The following is a 14,873-nucleotide window of genomic DNA, read 5'->3' as shown; positions in this document are numbered from 1 at the left end:
CCATAACAACGTGAGCAAACTATGCCGAGAAAGGAAATAGGTCATTGGGTGGAGAGTGATGGGGAGGGTACTGCAGGCGGAGTGGCCGAGCAGACATGTCTGAGGAGGTGGTGGGCACACTGAGTGCTGAGGGACAAAGGAGCTGGCCGTGGTGAAAATCAGAAGGCAGAATGTACCAAACAGCCGGAGCCACAAGCCTCAGGGCCCTAAGGCTGGAGCAAGCTTTGGGGGCTTGAGGACTCAGGAGGTGCACTGTGGCTACACTGAGTGGGCAGTGGTGGTCGTTTGAGCTGATGCAGGAGATAACGGGTCCCCGCGTGTGGGGCTTTGCTCCCAGGGTGAGGAGTTTGTCTTAGTCTTCATCCCGTGATGGAAAGCCACAGGAGGGGTTCCCCAGGAAGGGTGACATAATTCCTCTTTCCCGTCCCCATGGCAGGCCCAGACCCCAGGCTGAGGGATGTTCCTCCTCGATGGACCCCCTCTCCCAGGCCAGCCAGAGGGGCCAGGAGTCTATGAGACAGGGTCTCTGGAGGGTACTCTTTGTCTGCCTAGAAAATCCTTTCTGTAGCATTTTGCCTGCTTCTCACTCTTACTTGAGCTTTGGTGGGGAAAGGTGAGCTACGTGGTGCCAGTATCTGGGGGCCAAACTGAGCTCAGGGTAACAAGTTCCCTGTTACCTCCATTGTTCTGGCCTGAATGCAGGTACCTCTGGGTCCACTGGTGGGGTCACATTGTCATCAAATGTTTGTCTGATGATAACTATAATAATAACCACACCCATTATCACCACTTTGGGGGGTGCCCAAGCGACCAAGCAGCTCACTGGGTCACCCCCCCAAATCCAGTACTGCAAGGGAAGTTATTTATTCCCATTGTGTGGAGTAGGATGTCAAGGCTGGGAGGCAGACTCCCCCAGAGATGAACCAGTGTTCTGTCCAGGGCAGGAAGACAACCCCATGTCACCTGAAAAGGGGCAGCTCTGTCCAGAGGGCATCCCTGCTCTGAACAGAGGACAGCGGGGTAGGGCCTGGGGGATGCACCGACCTGGGGCCCCGGAGGCCCGGGGGAGCTGAGCGACCCTTGCACGCATGGGGGCCGTGTGGTCTCCAGTTCCAGGACGAGATTCTTCATGTCTGGGGAGAGAAGCTTCAAGGCAAAGCGACACAGGTTACAGGTCAGACTTGGGGGACAGAAGAATGGTCACCTCCTGGACACAGACCTGTTCTATAGCCCAGCCCCTGAGGCTGGCGTTTCCCTGACACCCCAGTGGGCGTCTCAAGAAGGAGACCTCTGGCTCCCCAGTTTCCATTCTCTTATCTGCTCTGAGACGAACCTGGTTTGAATGGATTACAGAGAGATAATGACCCCTCGGATGGAGTTAGGAAGCTCACTCAGGGGCCTTTTATCCAATGTCCAGGACAGCACCGTCCAAGAGAAATAAAATGTGAGCCACCAATGGGAGACACCTATATAGTTCAAAATTTCCTGGTAGCCACATAAAAAAGGTAAAAGGAAACAAGTGAAATTAATTTTAATAAGTATTTTATCTTACCCAATACATCCCAAGTATTATTATTTCAATGTATATTCAATGTAAAAAAATTACTGAGATATTTTACATTCTTATAAAATGCATCCAATGTGTATTTTACACTCAGCACATCTCAACTGGAGCTGGTCACATAGGGCCAGTGGTTATTGTACTGCAGGGTACAGGTCTAAGAGGTTCTGGAAAGATCTGAGCATCTCAGATCCCTGAAATGCCCTGGCCAGCTGTCTTCTACGTCAGCTTCTCTGATCCTGCCCTTTCCTCACCTTTTCCTCTCTCCCCACTTCCGTTCCCTCTCACAGGACTGTTTCCTGTGTCACCTCATGGATATGGTGTAAGTTCAATTCGGGCTGTGGAAGGGAATTTCACAAGCACTTGGGGAGAAGGGAAAATTCCATGTCCGAGCCACTGATAGGAGCCCAGAAAGTTATAAATTCGCCTCAATGTTTTTGAGAGGATGGGACACCTTGCCAAGTCCAATTCCCTGCTGAGAAGCACTTCCCTCCATCACTTGTTTAAGGCGGTGGGAGAACAGACACGTACCAGAAACAGCTAAATGTCCAACCTGGGCTCTACCTGCCACCTGAGGGCAGAGAGCGAGATGCCTCTGGACAGACTCCCACGGAGCAGTGGGGGAGAAGGTGAGCTGTGTGGTGGCCCTGGGACCTGCATTTCTGCTCTCTCACGAGCCCAGAGCTACTCACCGGACTTCGGCCCCCTCTGAAGAACGGTGGTGGGAACAGAGGGGGTGGCGGCGGGGTCAGCAGGCAGCATGCTCTGTGGCCGCCACGCTTCTTCTGATCCAGGCCGGGAAGGGCTGTTCAGAGAAAACAATGCTCATTAGCGTGGGGTCAGTGCTAGGGCCTCTGGGTGTCCACCACGCCCGGGAAGACTACGTCTCATCTCCGAGTCTCATTTCCAGGCTGTTGGGTGTGAGCGCCCCTCCTGCCTGTACCTGACCTAGCCTAGCCCTCCCCTGCCTTCACTGGATAAATGAACAGATGCTGCGGCCACTGTGACCACCACGAGGTCCAGGGTTGCTTCTCCAGACACTGACTGGTCACTCCGTAGATGGGACAAGGAATGCCAAGTTCAAACTTACTCATAAGGTGCCCCCAACAGTTGGGGAGAAGGCAGTGTCTGTTAATACCCTTGATGCTGTGCCCAGAAGGAACTGCTCTGACGGGGGAGGCAGCAGGGCTGGGCGCAGCGCTGATCAGACCCAGAGGCAGGATTTCAAACATAGATGTGACTCCAGATTCTACACAGACATTCCAGGTCACCCAGGCTCACTGGAGAGCTAAGGTTTAATGTCTCCAGACACAGGTGTGAGGAGATGAAGAGAGGGCCCTGGATTCTTATAGCTTCCTTGTCACATGCCCGTGTTCAATGTTAGTACACGTTCAGTGTTGAAGTGTACCTGGCAGGAAGCACACGGATCCTAAGCGTACAGCCCACTGGATTACTGCAAAATGGACACACCCTAGAAGCCAGCACCTGGGTGGAGACACAGAACTCCCTGGCCTCTGGAAGCCCTTTCAGCTCCTGTCCAGTCTCTGCACTGCTCCCTGTCCACCACCCTGGCTGCTAGCCCTGGGGAGTCCTTGTGCCTGTATTTGAACTTTATATGAATGTGAATTCTTGTGTCCTTCTTTTGCTCTACACAGTGTCTGTGAGGGGCTTCCTGGTCATTGCTTGTCGTTGTTCTGCTGCTGAATAGGGCTCCTATTCAGGCTCATGCATTGGCTGGTGGGAGTGGAAATTGCTTCAACCTCTTTGGAAAACTCTCGGCATTGTCTACTACAGCTGAATAGAGGCACATACGATAGCTCGGCAACTCACTCCTAGGTGCTTACCGATGGAAAAGGGAGTACGCGTTCACCCAACACACGTACTAGAACATTCATAGCAGTGAGATCCATAATCGCCCAAAGCTGTAACTTTCCAGCTCCCAGTTTTGGTCTCGTGATGGCACCTCCATCTCCACCCTTTCTCCAAACCTCTGATCTCACAGAACATGGGCGGGTTTCCCCCCACCCCCTGCACTCCTCTTGCCCTGAACCCAGTTTCAGTCTTGTTTCCCAGGGGACAGTGCTCGCCTTCTCTTTCCACCCTGTGATCCAGGACTTGCCTCACACATCAGGCAACCAGCAGGTGCTCCCCAGGAGGCACACGGTGTGGGGTGGCTTGTGTCAGCTCCAGAGCCCCGGGAATCACGGCCCTGAGCACACCCACACCCTCACACCCAGCAGAGGAGCATCCACGGGCAGGGCCAATGGTCCTCAGCACCCTCAGACACAATGCCCCCATTGGTAAGGAATATTTTTAAAGACCCCTTTGTTATCCTAAAATGAAATTCATAAATAATACAACATACCTATACAATTAAAAAATCAATATAATGCTCTGAATATAATATAAAAGAGAACTCTCAGAAAAGTGATTTATGATATAAAAATGCTTTTTTTTTGGGGGGGGTACGCGGGCCTCTCACTGTTGTGGCCTCTCCCTTTGTGGAGCACAGGCTCCGGATGCGCAGGCTCAGAGGACATGGCTCATGGGCCCAGCCGCTCCGCGGCATGTGGGATCTTCCCGGACCGGGGCACGAACCCGTGTCCCCTGTATCGGCAGGCGGATTCTCAACCACTGCGCCACCAGGGAAGCCCAAAATGCATATTTTGACTATAAGTGGTCAGGCACTAGCACATCGGGAAACATGATGATGTAGTTAGATGCTTGCACCTATATGTGAAACCGCAGTGAATGTAACAGCTACAAACACAAGGTGCAATAGAGGCAACACAAATGCTTCAAGTGACATGCCCACTGTGCAATGTGATTTTCTCAAATGATGAAAAACACTGGGTAAAATCCCAACCAAACAAAGCACAGTCATTACTCAGCAGTTGTAGTCTCAGAAAACTCAGTTTCATACTACAACCGTTCAACAAATTTGATGTCAAAGAGAATTAGTTTCTAGGATGAGATAATTATACAGGGTATGTATCATCCATGTGACATTTCAGAGTCATGTGGGACATGGAACCACTCTTCATGTATGATTCTGTCCCACTCTGCGGGAAACCTCTCACCTCAGCCACTGTGACAACTGAAAATGAAAATTTCCAATGTGGCCCCACAAAACACTCTCTGACATAAATTGTAGCAATGTTTTCTTAGGTCAGTCTCCCAAGGCAATAGAAATAAAAGTAAAAATAAACAAATGGGACTTAATCAAACTAATAAGCTTTTGCCAGCAAAGGAAACCATAAACAAAACAAAAAGACAACCTACAGAATGGGAGAAAATATTTGCAAATGATGCAACCAACTAGGGATTAATTTCCAGAATACACAAACAATTCATACAGCTCAACAACAAAAAAACAAACAACCCAATCAAAAAATGGTCAGAAGACCTAAATAGACATTTCTCCAAAGAAGACATCCAGATGGCCAATAGGCACATGAGAAGATGCTCAACATCATTACTTATTAGCTAAATGCACTGGGAAGTAGAGTCATTTTCACAATATTGATTCTTCCAATCCAGGAGCATGGTATATCTCTCCATCTATTTGTATCATCTTTAATTTCTTTCATCAGTGTCTTATAATTTTCTGCATACAGGTCTTTTGTCTCCTTAGGTAGGTTTATTCCTAGATATTTTATTCTTTTTGTTGCAATGGTAAATGGGAGTGTTTTCTTGATTTCATTTTCAGATTTTTCATCATTAGTGTACAGGAATGCCAGAGATTTCTGTGCATTAATTTTGTATCCTGCTACGTTACCAAATTCATTGATTAGCTCTAGTAGTTTTCTGGTAGCATCTTTAGGATTCTCTATGTATAGTATCATGTCATCTGCAAACAGTGACAGCTTTACTTCTTCTTTTCCAATTTGGATTCCTTTTATTTCCTTTTCTTCTCTGATTGCTGTGGCTAAAACTTCCAAAACCAAGTTGAATAAGAGTGGTGAGAGTGGGCAGCCTTGTCTTGTTCCTGATCTTAGTGGAAATGGTTTCAGTTTTTCACCATTGAGGACAATGTTGGCTGTGGGTTTGTCATATATGGCCTTTATTATGTTGAGGAAAGTTCCCTCTATGCCTACTTTCTGCAGGGTTTTTATCATAAATGGGTGTTGAATTTTGTCGAAAGCTTTCTCTGCATCTATTGAAGTGATCATATGGTTTTTCTCCTTTAACTTGTTAATATGGTGTATCACATTGATTGATTTGCGTATATTGAAGAATCCTTGCATTCCTGGAATAAACCCCACTTGATCATGGTGTATGATCCTTTTAATGTGCTGTTGGATTCTGTTTGCTAGTATTTTGTTGAGGATTTTTGCATCTATGTTCATCAGTGATATTGGCCTGTAGTTTTCTTTCTTTGTGACATCCTTGTCTGGTTTTGGTATCAAGGTGATGGTGGCCTCATAGAATGAGTTTGGGAGTGTTCCTTCCTCTGAAACTGTTTGGAAGAGTTTGAGAAGGATAGGTGTTAGCTCTTCTCTAAATGTTTGATAGAATTCGCCTGTGAAGCCATCTGGTCCTGGGCTTTTGTTTGTTGGAAGATTTTTAATCACAGTTTCAATTTCAGTGCTTGTGATTGGTCTATCTACAGATTCAATGCAATCCCTCTCAAACTACCACTGGCATTTTTCACAGAACTAGAACAAAAAATTTCAAAATTTGTTTGGAAAAACAAAAAACCCCGAATAGCCAAAGCAATCTTGAGAACGAAAAATGGAGCTGGAGGAATCAGGCTCCGGACTTCAGACTATACTACAAAGCTACAGTAATCAAGACAGTGTGGTACTGGCACAAAAACAGAAAGATAGATCAATGGAACAGGATAGAAAGCCCAGAGATAAACCCACGCACATATGGTCAACTTATCTTTGATAAAGGAGGCAGGAATGTACAGTGGAGAAAGGACAGCCTCTTCAATAAGTGGTGCTGGGAAAACTGGACAGGGACATGTAAAAGTATGAGATTAGATCATTCCCTAACACCATACACAAAAATAAGCTCAAAATGGATTAAAGACCTAAATGTAAGGCCAGAAACTACCAAACTCTTAGAGGAAAACATAGGCAGAACACTCTATGACATAAATCACAGCAAGATGCTTTTGGACCCACCTCCTAGAGAAATGGAAATAAAAACAAAGATAAACAAATGGGACCTAATGAAACTTAAAAGCTTTTGCACAGCAAAGGAAACCATAAACAAGACCAAAAGACAACCCTCAGAATGGGAGAAAATATTTGCAAATGAAGCAACTGACAAAGGATTAATCTCCAAAATTTATAAACAGCTCATGCAGCTCAATAGCAAAAAAAGAAACAACCCAATCCAAAAATGGGCAGAAGACTTAAATAGGCATTTCTCCAAAGAAGATATACAGACTGCCAACAAACACATGAAAGAATGCTCAACATCATTAATCATTAGAGAAATGCAAATCAAAACTACAATGAGATATCATCTCACACCAGTCAGAATGGCCATCATCAAGAAATCTAGAAACAATAAATGCTGGAGAGGGTGTGGAGAAAAGGGAACACTCTTGCACTGCTGGTGGGAATGTGAATTGGTACAGCCACTATGGAGAACAATATGGAGGTTCCTTAAAAAACTAAAAATAGAACTACCATATGACCCAGCAATCCCACTACTAGGCATATACCCTGAGAAAACCATAATTCAAAAAGAGACATGTACCAAAATGTTCATTGCAGCTCTATTCACAATAGCCCGGAGATGGAAACAACCTAAGTGTCCATCATCGGATGAATGGATAAAGAAGATGTGGCACATATATACAATGGAATATTACTCAGCCATAAAAAGAAACGAAATTGAGCTATTTGTAATGAGGTGGATAGACCTAGAGTCTGTCATACAGAGTGAAGTAAGTCAGAGAGAGAAAGACAAATACCATATGCTAACACATATATATGAAATTTAAGAAGAAAAAAAATGTCATGAAGAACCTTGGGGTAAGACACTAATAAAGACACAGACCTACTAGAGAATGGACGTGAGGATATGGGGCGGGGGAAGGGTAAGCTGTGACAAAGCGAAAGAGAGGCATGGACATATATACACTACCAAACCTAAGGTAGACAGCTAGTGGGAAGCAGCCGCATAGCACAGGGAGATCAGCTCGGTGCTTTGTGACCGCCTGGAGGGGTGGGATAGGAGGGTGGGAGGGAGGGAGATGCATGAGGGAAGGGATGTGGGAACAGATATATATGTATGACTGATTCACTTTGTTATAAAGCAGAAACTAATAAAAAAAATAAAAATAACTAACTAAATAAATAAATAAAAAATAAAAAAAAGAACTGAGTTACGTAACAACAACAAATGAATAGAACCCATATTATTGACCTGTGTTCACTACATTTGTAATAAAAATGACAATACAGTGTGAAAAAAAAAAGATAAATGCAAATCAAAACTACAATGAGGGGCTTCCCTGGTGGCGCAGTTGTTGGGAGTCCACCTGCCGATGCAGGGGACACGGGTTCGTGCCCCGGTCTGGGAGGATCCCACATGCCACGGAGTGGCTGGGCCCGTGAGCCATGGCCGCTGAGCCTGTGCGTCCAGAGCCTGTGCTCCGCAACGGGGAAGGCCACAACAGTGAGAGGCCCGCGTACCACACACACACAAAAAAACTACAATGAGGCACCATTTCACACCAGTCAGAATGACCATCATCAAAATGTCTACAAATAACAAATGCTGGAGAGGGTGTGGAGGAAAGGGAACCCTCCTACACTGTTGGTGGGAATGTAAATGGGTACAGACACTATGGAGAACAGTATGGAGTTTCCTTAAAATGCTAAAAATAGAGCTACCATGTGATCTAGCAATCCCACTCCTGGGTATATACCTAGATAAAACTCTAATTCAAAAAGATATATGCACCCCTACATTCATAGCAGCACTATTTACAATTGCCAAGACATGGAAGCAATGTAAATGTCCACTGATGGATGGATAAAGAAGATGTGGTACGTACATACATACAATGGAATACTACTTGGCCATAAAAGAGAATGAAATAATGCCATTTGCAGCAACATGGATGGACATAGAGATTATCATACTAAGTGATGTAAGTCAGAGTAAGACAAATATATCACTTATATGTGGAATCTAGAAAAATGATACAAGTGAACTTATTTACAAAACAGAAAGAGACTCACATACATAGAAAACAAATTTATGGTTACCAAAGGGGAAAGATGGGGGAGGGATAAATTAGGAGTCTGGGATTAGCAGATACAAACTACTATATATAAAGTGAATAAACAACAAAGTCCTTCTGTATAGCACAGGAAACTATATTCAATATCCTGTAATAAACCATAATAGAAAACAATCTGATATATATATGTATATATCATATATATGAATATATATTCATATATATGAATCACTTTGCTGTATACCAAAAACTAACGCAACTTTGTAATTCAATAAAAATTAAAAAATAACAAACAAACAAACAAACAAAATAAAACAAAATGGCCCCATTAGAAACTGTTGGTTTATCCCATGTTTGGAGATTGGCTTGGTCATGAACAGTCCACAGAATCTGGTTCCCACACGAAAGCAGCATCTGCCCCAGGCCAGGTAAGTTAACAAGGAACTGAGGGAATTCAGAGAAGCAAGGAAGAGGTGATGACCAGCTGGGAGGGACATGGGAGCCTCTCTGGAGAAGGTGGCATTCCTGCTAGCTCTGGAAGATTGGGGAAGATTCAGACAGGAAGTCTTCCAGACCCAGGAACTGTCTAGGGCAGTCAGGGGCACTAGAGCTAGGCCTTGAAGGACTGCATGGGGCAGGGGTGATGGAGGAGGAAGGCTCCCCAGGGGGAGGCAGCAGGTAGAGACAATGTTCTATTCAGGCCACTTTGACTGCCAGAAGCAGAAGTTCATTCACACCGGCTCAGGTGGGAGAAAAGGGAGGTTTATCATAAAGCTGCCAAATGTTAGGAAGAGCAGGAACTGAAACTCCTGGCACTCCTCTTCTCCTCCCCCCTCCTCTCTCTTCCCCTCTCCTTCCCCTCCCTCCAGTCTCTCCTCTCCATACTCCCACCTCCTCTCTCTCCCCCTCCCCCTCCTCTTCTCCCCCTCTCCTCTCTTATGCTTCCTTCTGTGCATCTGTTCACCCTGTCTTTTTTAAATTTCCTCTTTGATTTCTTCAGTGATTCATTGGTTGTTCAGCAGCATATTGTTTAGCTTCCACATGTTTGTGTTTTTTAGTATTTTTCTTGTAGTTGATTTCTAATCTCATAGTGTTGTTGTCAGAAAAGATGCTTGATATGATTTCAATTTTCTTAAATTTACCAAGGCTTCCTTTGTGGCACAGCGTGTGATCAATCCTGGAGAATGTTTCATGTGCACTTGAGAAGAATGTGTATTCTGTGGCTTTTGGGTAGAGGGCTCAATAAATATCAATCAGGTCCAGCTGGTCTAATGTGTCATTTAAGGCCTATGTTTCCTTATTGATCTTCTGTCTGGATGATCTGTCCATTGATGAAAGTGGGGTGTTAAAGTCCCCCACTATTATTGTGTTACTATTGATTTCTCATTTTATGGCTGTTAGTATTTGGCTCATATATTGGGGTGCTCCTATGTTGGGTGCATATATATTTACAATTGTTATATCTTCTTCTTGGATTGATCCCTTGATCATTATGCAGTGTCCCTCTTTGTCTCTTGTAACAGTCTTTATTTTAAAGTCTATTTTGTCTGATATGAGTATTGCTATTCCAGCTTTCTTTTGATTTCCATTTGCATGGAATACCTTTTTCCAGCCCCTCACTTTCAGTCTGTATGTGTCCCTAGATCTGAAGTGGGTCTCTTGTAGACAGCATATATACAGGTCTTATTTTTGTATCCATTCAGCCAGTCTATCTATGTCTTTTGGTTGGAGCATATAATCCATTTACATTTAAGGTAATTATCGATATGTATGTTCCTATTGCCATTTTCTTAATTTTTTTGGATTTGTTTTTGCAGGTCCTTTTCCTTCCCTTCCTCTTTTGTTCTCTTCTCTTGTGATTTGATGACTAACTTTAATGTTGTGTTTGGATTCCTTTTTCCTTTTTGTGTGCGTATCTATTGTAGATTTTTGGTTTGCAGTTACCATGAGGCTTTGATATAGCAGTCTGTATATAAACAAGATTGTTTTAAGTTGCTGGTCTTTTAATTTCAAATGCATTTCCAGTATCCTGCACTCGTACTCTCCCTTCTCACGATTGCTGGTTTTGATAGCATATTTGTGCGCAGATGATTTCCTGCTTTTACTTTATGTTTGCCTTTACTGTTGAGCTTTTCCATTTGGAATTTTCTTGTTTCTAGTCATGGCCTTTTCTTTTCCACTTAGAGAAGATCATTTAGCATTTGGTGCAAAGCTGATCTGGTGGTGGTGAATTCTCTTAGCTTTTGCTTGTCTGTAAAGCTTTTGATTTCTCCGTCGAATCTGAATGAGAGCCTTGCTGAATAGAGAATTCTTGCTTGTAGGTCCTAGCCTTTCATCACTTTAAATATATTGTGCCCCTCCCTTCTGACCTGTAGAGCTTCTGCTGAGAAATCAGCTGATAACCTTATGGGAGTTCCCTTGTATGTTATCTGTTGCTTTTCCCTTATTGCTTTTAATATTTTTTCTTGGTCTTTAATTTTTGTCAGTTTGACTACTATGTGTCATGGCATGTTCCTCCTTGGGTTTATCCTGTCTGGGACTCCCTGCACTTCCTGAACTTGGGTGACTGTTTCCTGTCCCATGTTAGGGAAGTTTTCAGCTATTACTCTTCAAATATTTTCTCAGGTCTTTTTTCTCTCTCTTCTCCTTCTAGGACCTCTATAATGCAAATGTTGGTGCATTTAATGTTGTCCCAGAGGTCTCTTAGACTGTCTTCATTTCCTTTCATTCTTTTTTCCTTTATTCTGTTCTGTGGCAGTGAATTCCACCATTCTGTCTTGCAGCTCACTTATCCGTTCTTCTGCCTCAGTTACTCTGCTACTGATTCCTCTTAGTGTATTTTTCATTTCAGTTATTGTATTGTTCATCTCTGTTTGTTTGTTCTTTAGTTCTTCTGGGTCTTTGTTAAACATTTCTTGCATCTTCTCAATCTGTGCCTCCATTCTTTTTCTGAGATCTTGGATCATCTTCAGTACTGTTACTCTGAATTCTTTTTCTGGCAGATTGCCTATCTCCACTTACTTATTTGTTCTTCTGGGGTTTTATCTTCTTCCTTCATCTGGGACATATTCCTCTGCTGTTTCATTCTGTCTGACTTTTTGTGATTGTGGTTTCTGCTCTGCAAGCTCACAGGTTGTAGTTCTCCTTGCTTCTGCTGTCTGCCCGCTGGTGGACGAGGCTATCCAAGAGGCTTGTGCAGGCTTCCTGATGCGAGGGGCTGGTTCCTGCCCACTGGTGGGTGGAGCTGGGTCTTGTCCCTCTGGTGGGCAGGGCTGTGCTCAGGACGACTTTAAGCAGCCTGTCAGCTGATGGGTGGGCCTGTGTTCTCACCCTGTTGGTTGTCTGGCCTGAGGCATTCCAGCACTGGGGCCTATAGGCTGTTGGGTGGGGCTAGGTCTTGGGGAGGAAATGGCAGCCTCCAGGAGGGTTCACGCCAATGAGCACATGCCAGAGCTGCTGCTTCCAGTGTCTTTGTCCCCACAGTGAGCCACAGCTGCCCCACGCCTCCACAGGAGACCCTCCAATACTAGCAGGTAGGTCTGTCCCAGTCTCTTATGAGGTCACTGCTTTTTCCCCTGGGTTCTGGTGGACACGTGACCTTGTGTGCCCTCCAAGAGTGGAGTTTCCATTTCCCCCAGCCCTGTGGAAGTCCTGCAATCAAATCCCATTGGCCTTCAGAGCCAGATTCTCTGGGGGCTCCTCCTCCCATTGTCAGACCCCCAGGCTGGGAAGCCGGACATGGGCCTCAGAACTTTCACTGCTGTGGGAGAACTGCTGTGGTATAATTGTTTTCCAGTTTGTGGGTCGCCCACCCAGTGGGTATGGGATTTGATTTTATTGTGATTGCGCCCCTCTTACCATCTTATTGTGGCTTCTTCTTTGTCTTTGGATGTAGGGTATTTTTTTGGTAGGTTCCAGCGGTTTTTTTGTCAATGGTTGTTCAGTTGTGATTTCGGTGTTTTTGTAAGAAGGGGTGAGCTCACGTCCTTCTACTCTGCCATCTTGCTGGCCGTAACTAAGGAGTCCTCAGGCAGATGGCTTCTGGCAGGGCTGTACCTGGAATTCAATGACATCAGCAGGAATCGTCTCTCCCGACCTCTCGGCTCTGCTTACTGGTGTCATCCTCACTCAGGTGGCTCTGCCTTTATTTTATGAGAGCAAGATGGGCACTAACTGCCACAGGCTGACCCACCCTGTCTTTTTTTGCATCTTCGCTCCCCCATCACTGCATGATGGCTGACCCAGTCTCACCTCAAATCTTTTGCCTCCAGCATCTGTTTTGCCTGGAACATCCCTTTGTGGCTCTTGTTTCAAATATCCATGAGGGGACTCTGATGGCCCTACACATTTTTTCCAGCCAAGTGACAGGTCCTTGGGGTGGCTGTGCAGACCCACCCGGGACCAGGCCCAATCTTCAGCAGCATCTCAGTGTGTTGCCAGCTCCACTGAGGCTATGGGAGAAGGTTCTCTGGAAGGGAGCAAGGGCAGGCAGACCCTCTAAATAAGTTAAATAGAGCACAGAAGCAAGAAGTTTTAAGGTGTAGGTCTAATGGGAGAGGAGAATCTGGAAAGAAGAGCGTAAGTGAGGAAGGCTGGAAAGTTAGTTTGGGGCTAGATCGCGCAGTTTTGGATCCCCCACCAAAGGGTTTGGGCTTTATTCAAAATGTAGTAGGGGGGCTTCCCTGGTGGCACAGTGGTTAAGAATCCGCCTGCTGGTGCAGGGGACACGGGTTCAAGCCCTGGTCCGGAAAGATCCCACATGCCGTGGAGCAGCTAAGCCCGTGTGCCACAACTACTGAGCCTGCGCTCTAGAGCCTGTGCTCCGCAACAAGAGAAGCCACCACAATGAGAAGCCCGTGCACCACAATGAAGAGTAGCCCCCACTCGCCACAACTAGAGAAAGCTCACGCACAGCAACAAAGACCCAATGCAACCAAAAATAAATAAATAGATAAGAGGGTTAACATAAACTTAAAAAAAAAATGTAGTAGGGAGCCACAGAAGGTGCTGAGTGAAGGAGTAGTAGGATCAACACGGTGCTGGGAAAGACGGTGTAGGGGCAAGGTGGGCAAGGAGAGCTCAGAGAACGGCAGGCAGCAAGCAGGCTGCAGGCTGGCTGTGGAGATATCCTATGAGGGCCTGCGCTGGTATGGAAGCAGTGAGGGCTGGAAGGAAGGGGCCATGCAAACATCCTGGGGAGAAAGAAACTGGGGGTCAGTGCACTGCAGGGGTGAAAGAGGAGGAAGGAGCAGGGTGATTTTGATGTTGCAGGGCACCTGGGGCAACAGTGGTCAGAGTCTAAGATAGAATAGTCAGAGAAGGCACTGGTTGTGAGGAAAGCTTCCAGCTTTAGTGTGAGACATTTGTTCATCTGTGCTTGTGCTGTGCCAGGCACTGGACTAGGCCTTGTGGGGGCAGAGCGGTGCCTAAATGGGCCCCTGCCTGTAGGCAGCTGCCGCGCCCTCTGCTCAGGGCCCACTCTGCCCTCCCACACCCAGCCCCGTCCTGGAGACTCTTACTCTACAGCGAGAACTGTCAGGTTCACCCTCCACCAAGAAGCTTTCCTCGATTCCCAGGCCAAGACCGAGGGATCCTGCTATGCTTTCTCCGGGTTTACCCCATGTTAGCTCTATCCATGGGGTGTTTCTTTGTGCTCTTTGTGAGGATGGGCATCAGTTTTGATCCATAGGGTCTAGCACAGCACCTGGCATACACTGGATATTCCGAAAATGTTTGCTGAATTAATTTTTAAAATTTACTACATGCCAGGCACCATTTAAATGCTTCACACATATAAATTCGCCTAATCCTCAGAGCAACCCTGAGAGTTAAGTACTATTATTACCATGATCATCATCCCCATTTTACAGATCCAGTAGCTGAGGCAAAGAGGTGAAGCAACTTGCCCAAGGTCACACAACTAGTAAGCGACAGAGTCAGGATTTGAACTCTGGTTCCAGAGTCATTTGATCTGGACACTATGACTGCATGTGTGTGGAAATAAAGATCAGGAGCTAAGAAGAAGGCCAGGGGTTCCTGGAACAACCACCTGAGATAGAAAGTGCCTCATCGCCATGAGGGAGGACGCACACTAGGGGACCC

At 45.7% G+C, this 14,873-nt stretch overlaps 1 protein-coding gene across 2 annotated transcripts in view; it reads right to left on the bottom strand.

Annotated features, from left to right (window-relative positions):
• COLQ (collagen like tail subunit of asymmetric acetylcholinesterase) overlaps positions 1 to 14,873 on the bottom strand; it is a 69,197-nt gene that overhangs the window by 29,648 nt on the left and 24,676 nt on the right. For both annotated transcript variants that reach the window (XM_082625690.1, XM_082625691.1), the window contains exons 2-3: positions 2,254 to 2,366; positions 1,045 to 1,146 (exon numbers count right to left, since the gene is read on the bottom strand). In XM_082625690.1, the coding sequence (XP_082481816.1) occupies positions 1,045 to 1,146; positions 2,254 to 2,366 (215 nt within the window). The remainder of the gene's footprint in view (positions 1 to 1,044; positions 1,147 to 2,253; positions 2,367 to 14,873) is intronic.

This window comes from Mesoplodon mirus (assembly GCF_964341445.2).
Source record: "Mesoplodon mirus genome assembly, chromosome: 6".
NCBI classification, from domain to species: Eukaryota; Metazoa; Chordata; class Mammalia; order Artiodactyla; family Ziphiidae; genus Mesoplodon; species Mesoplodon mirus.
The sequence above is the reverse complement of the archived record's forward strand: the minus strand, read 5'-3'. Positions and strand labels throughout refer to the sequence as shown.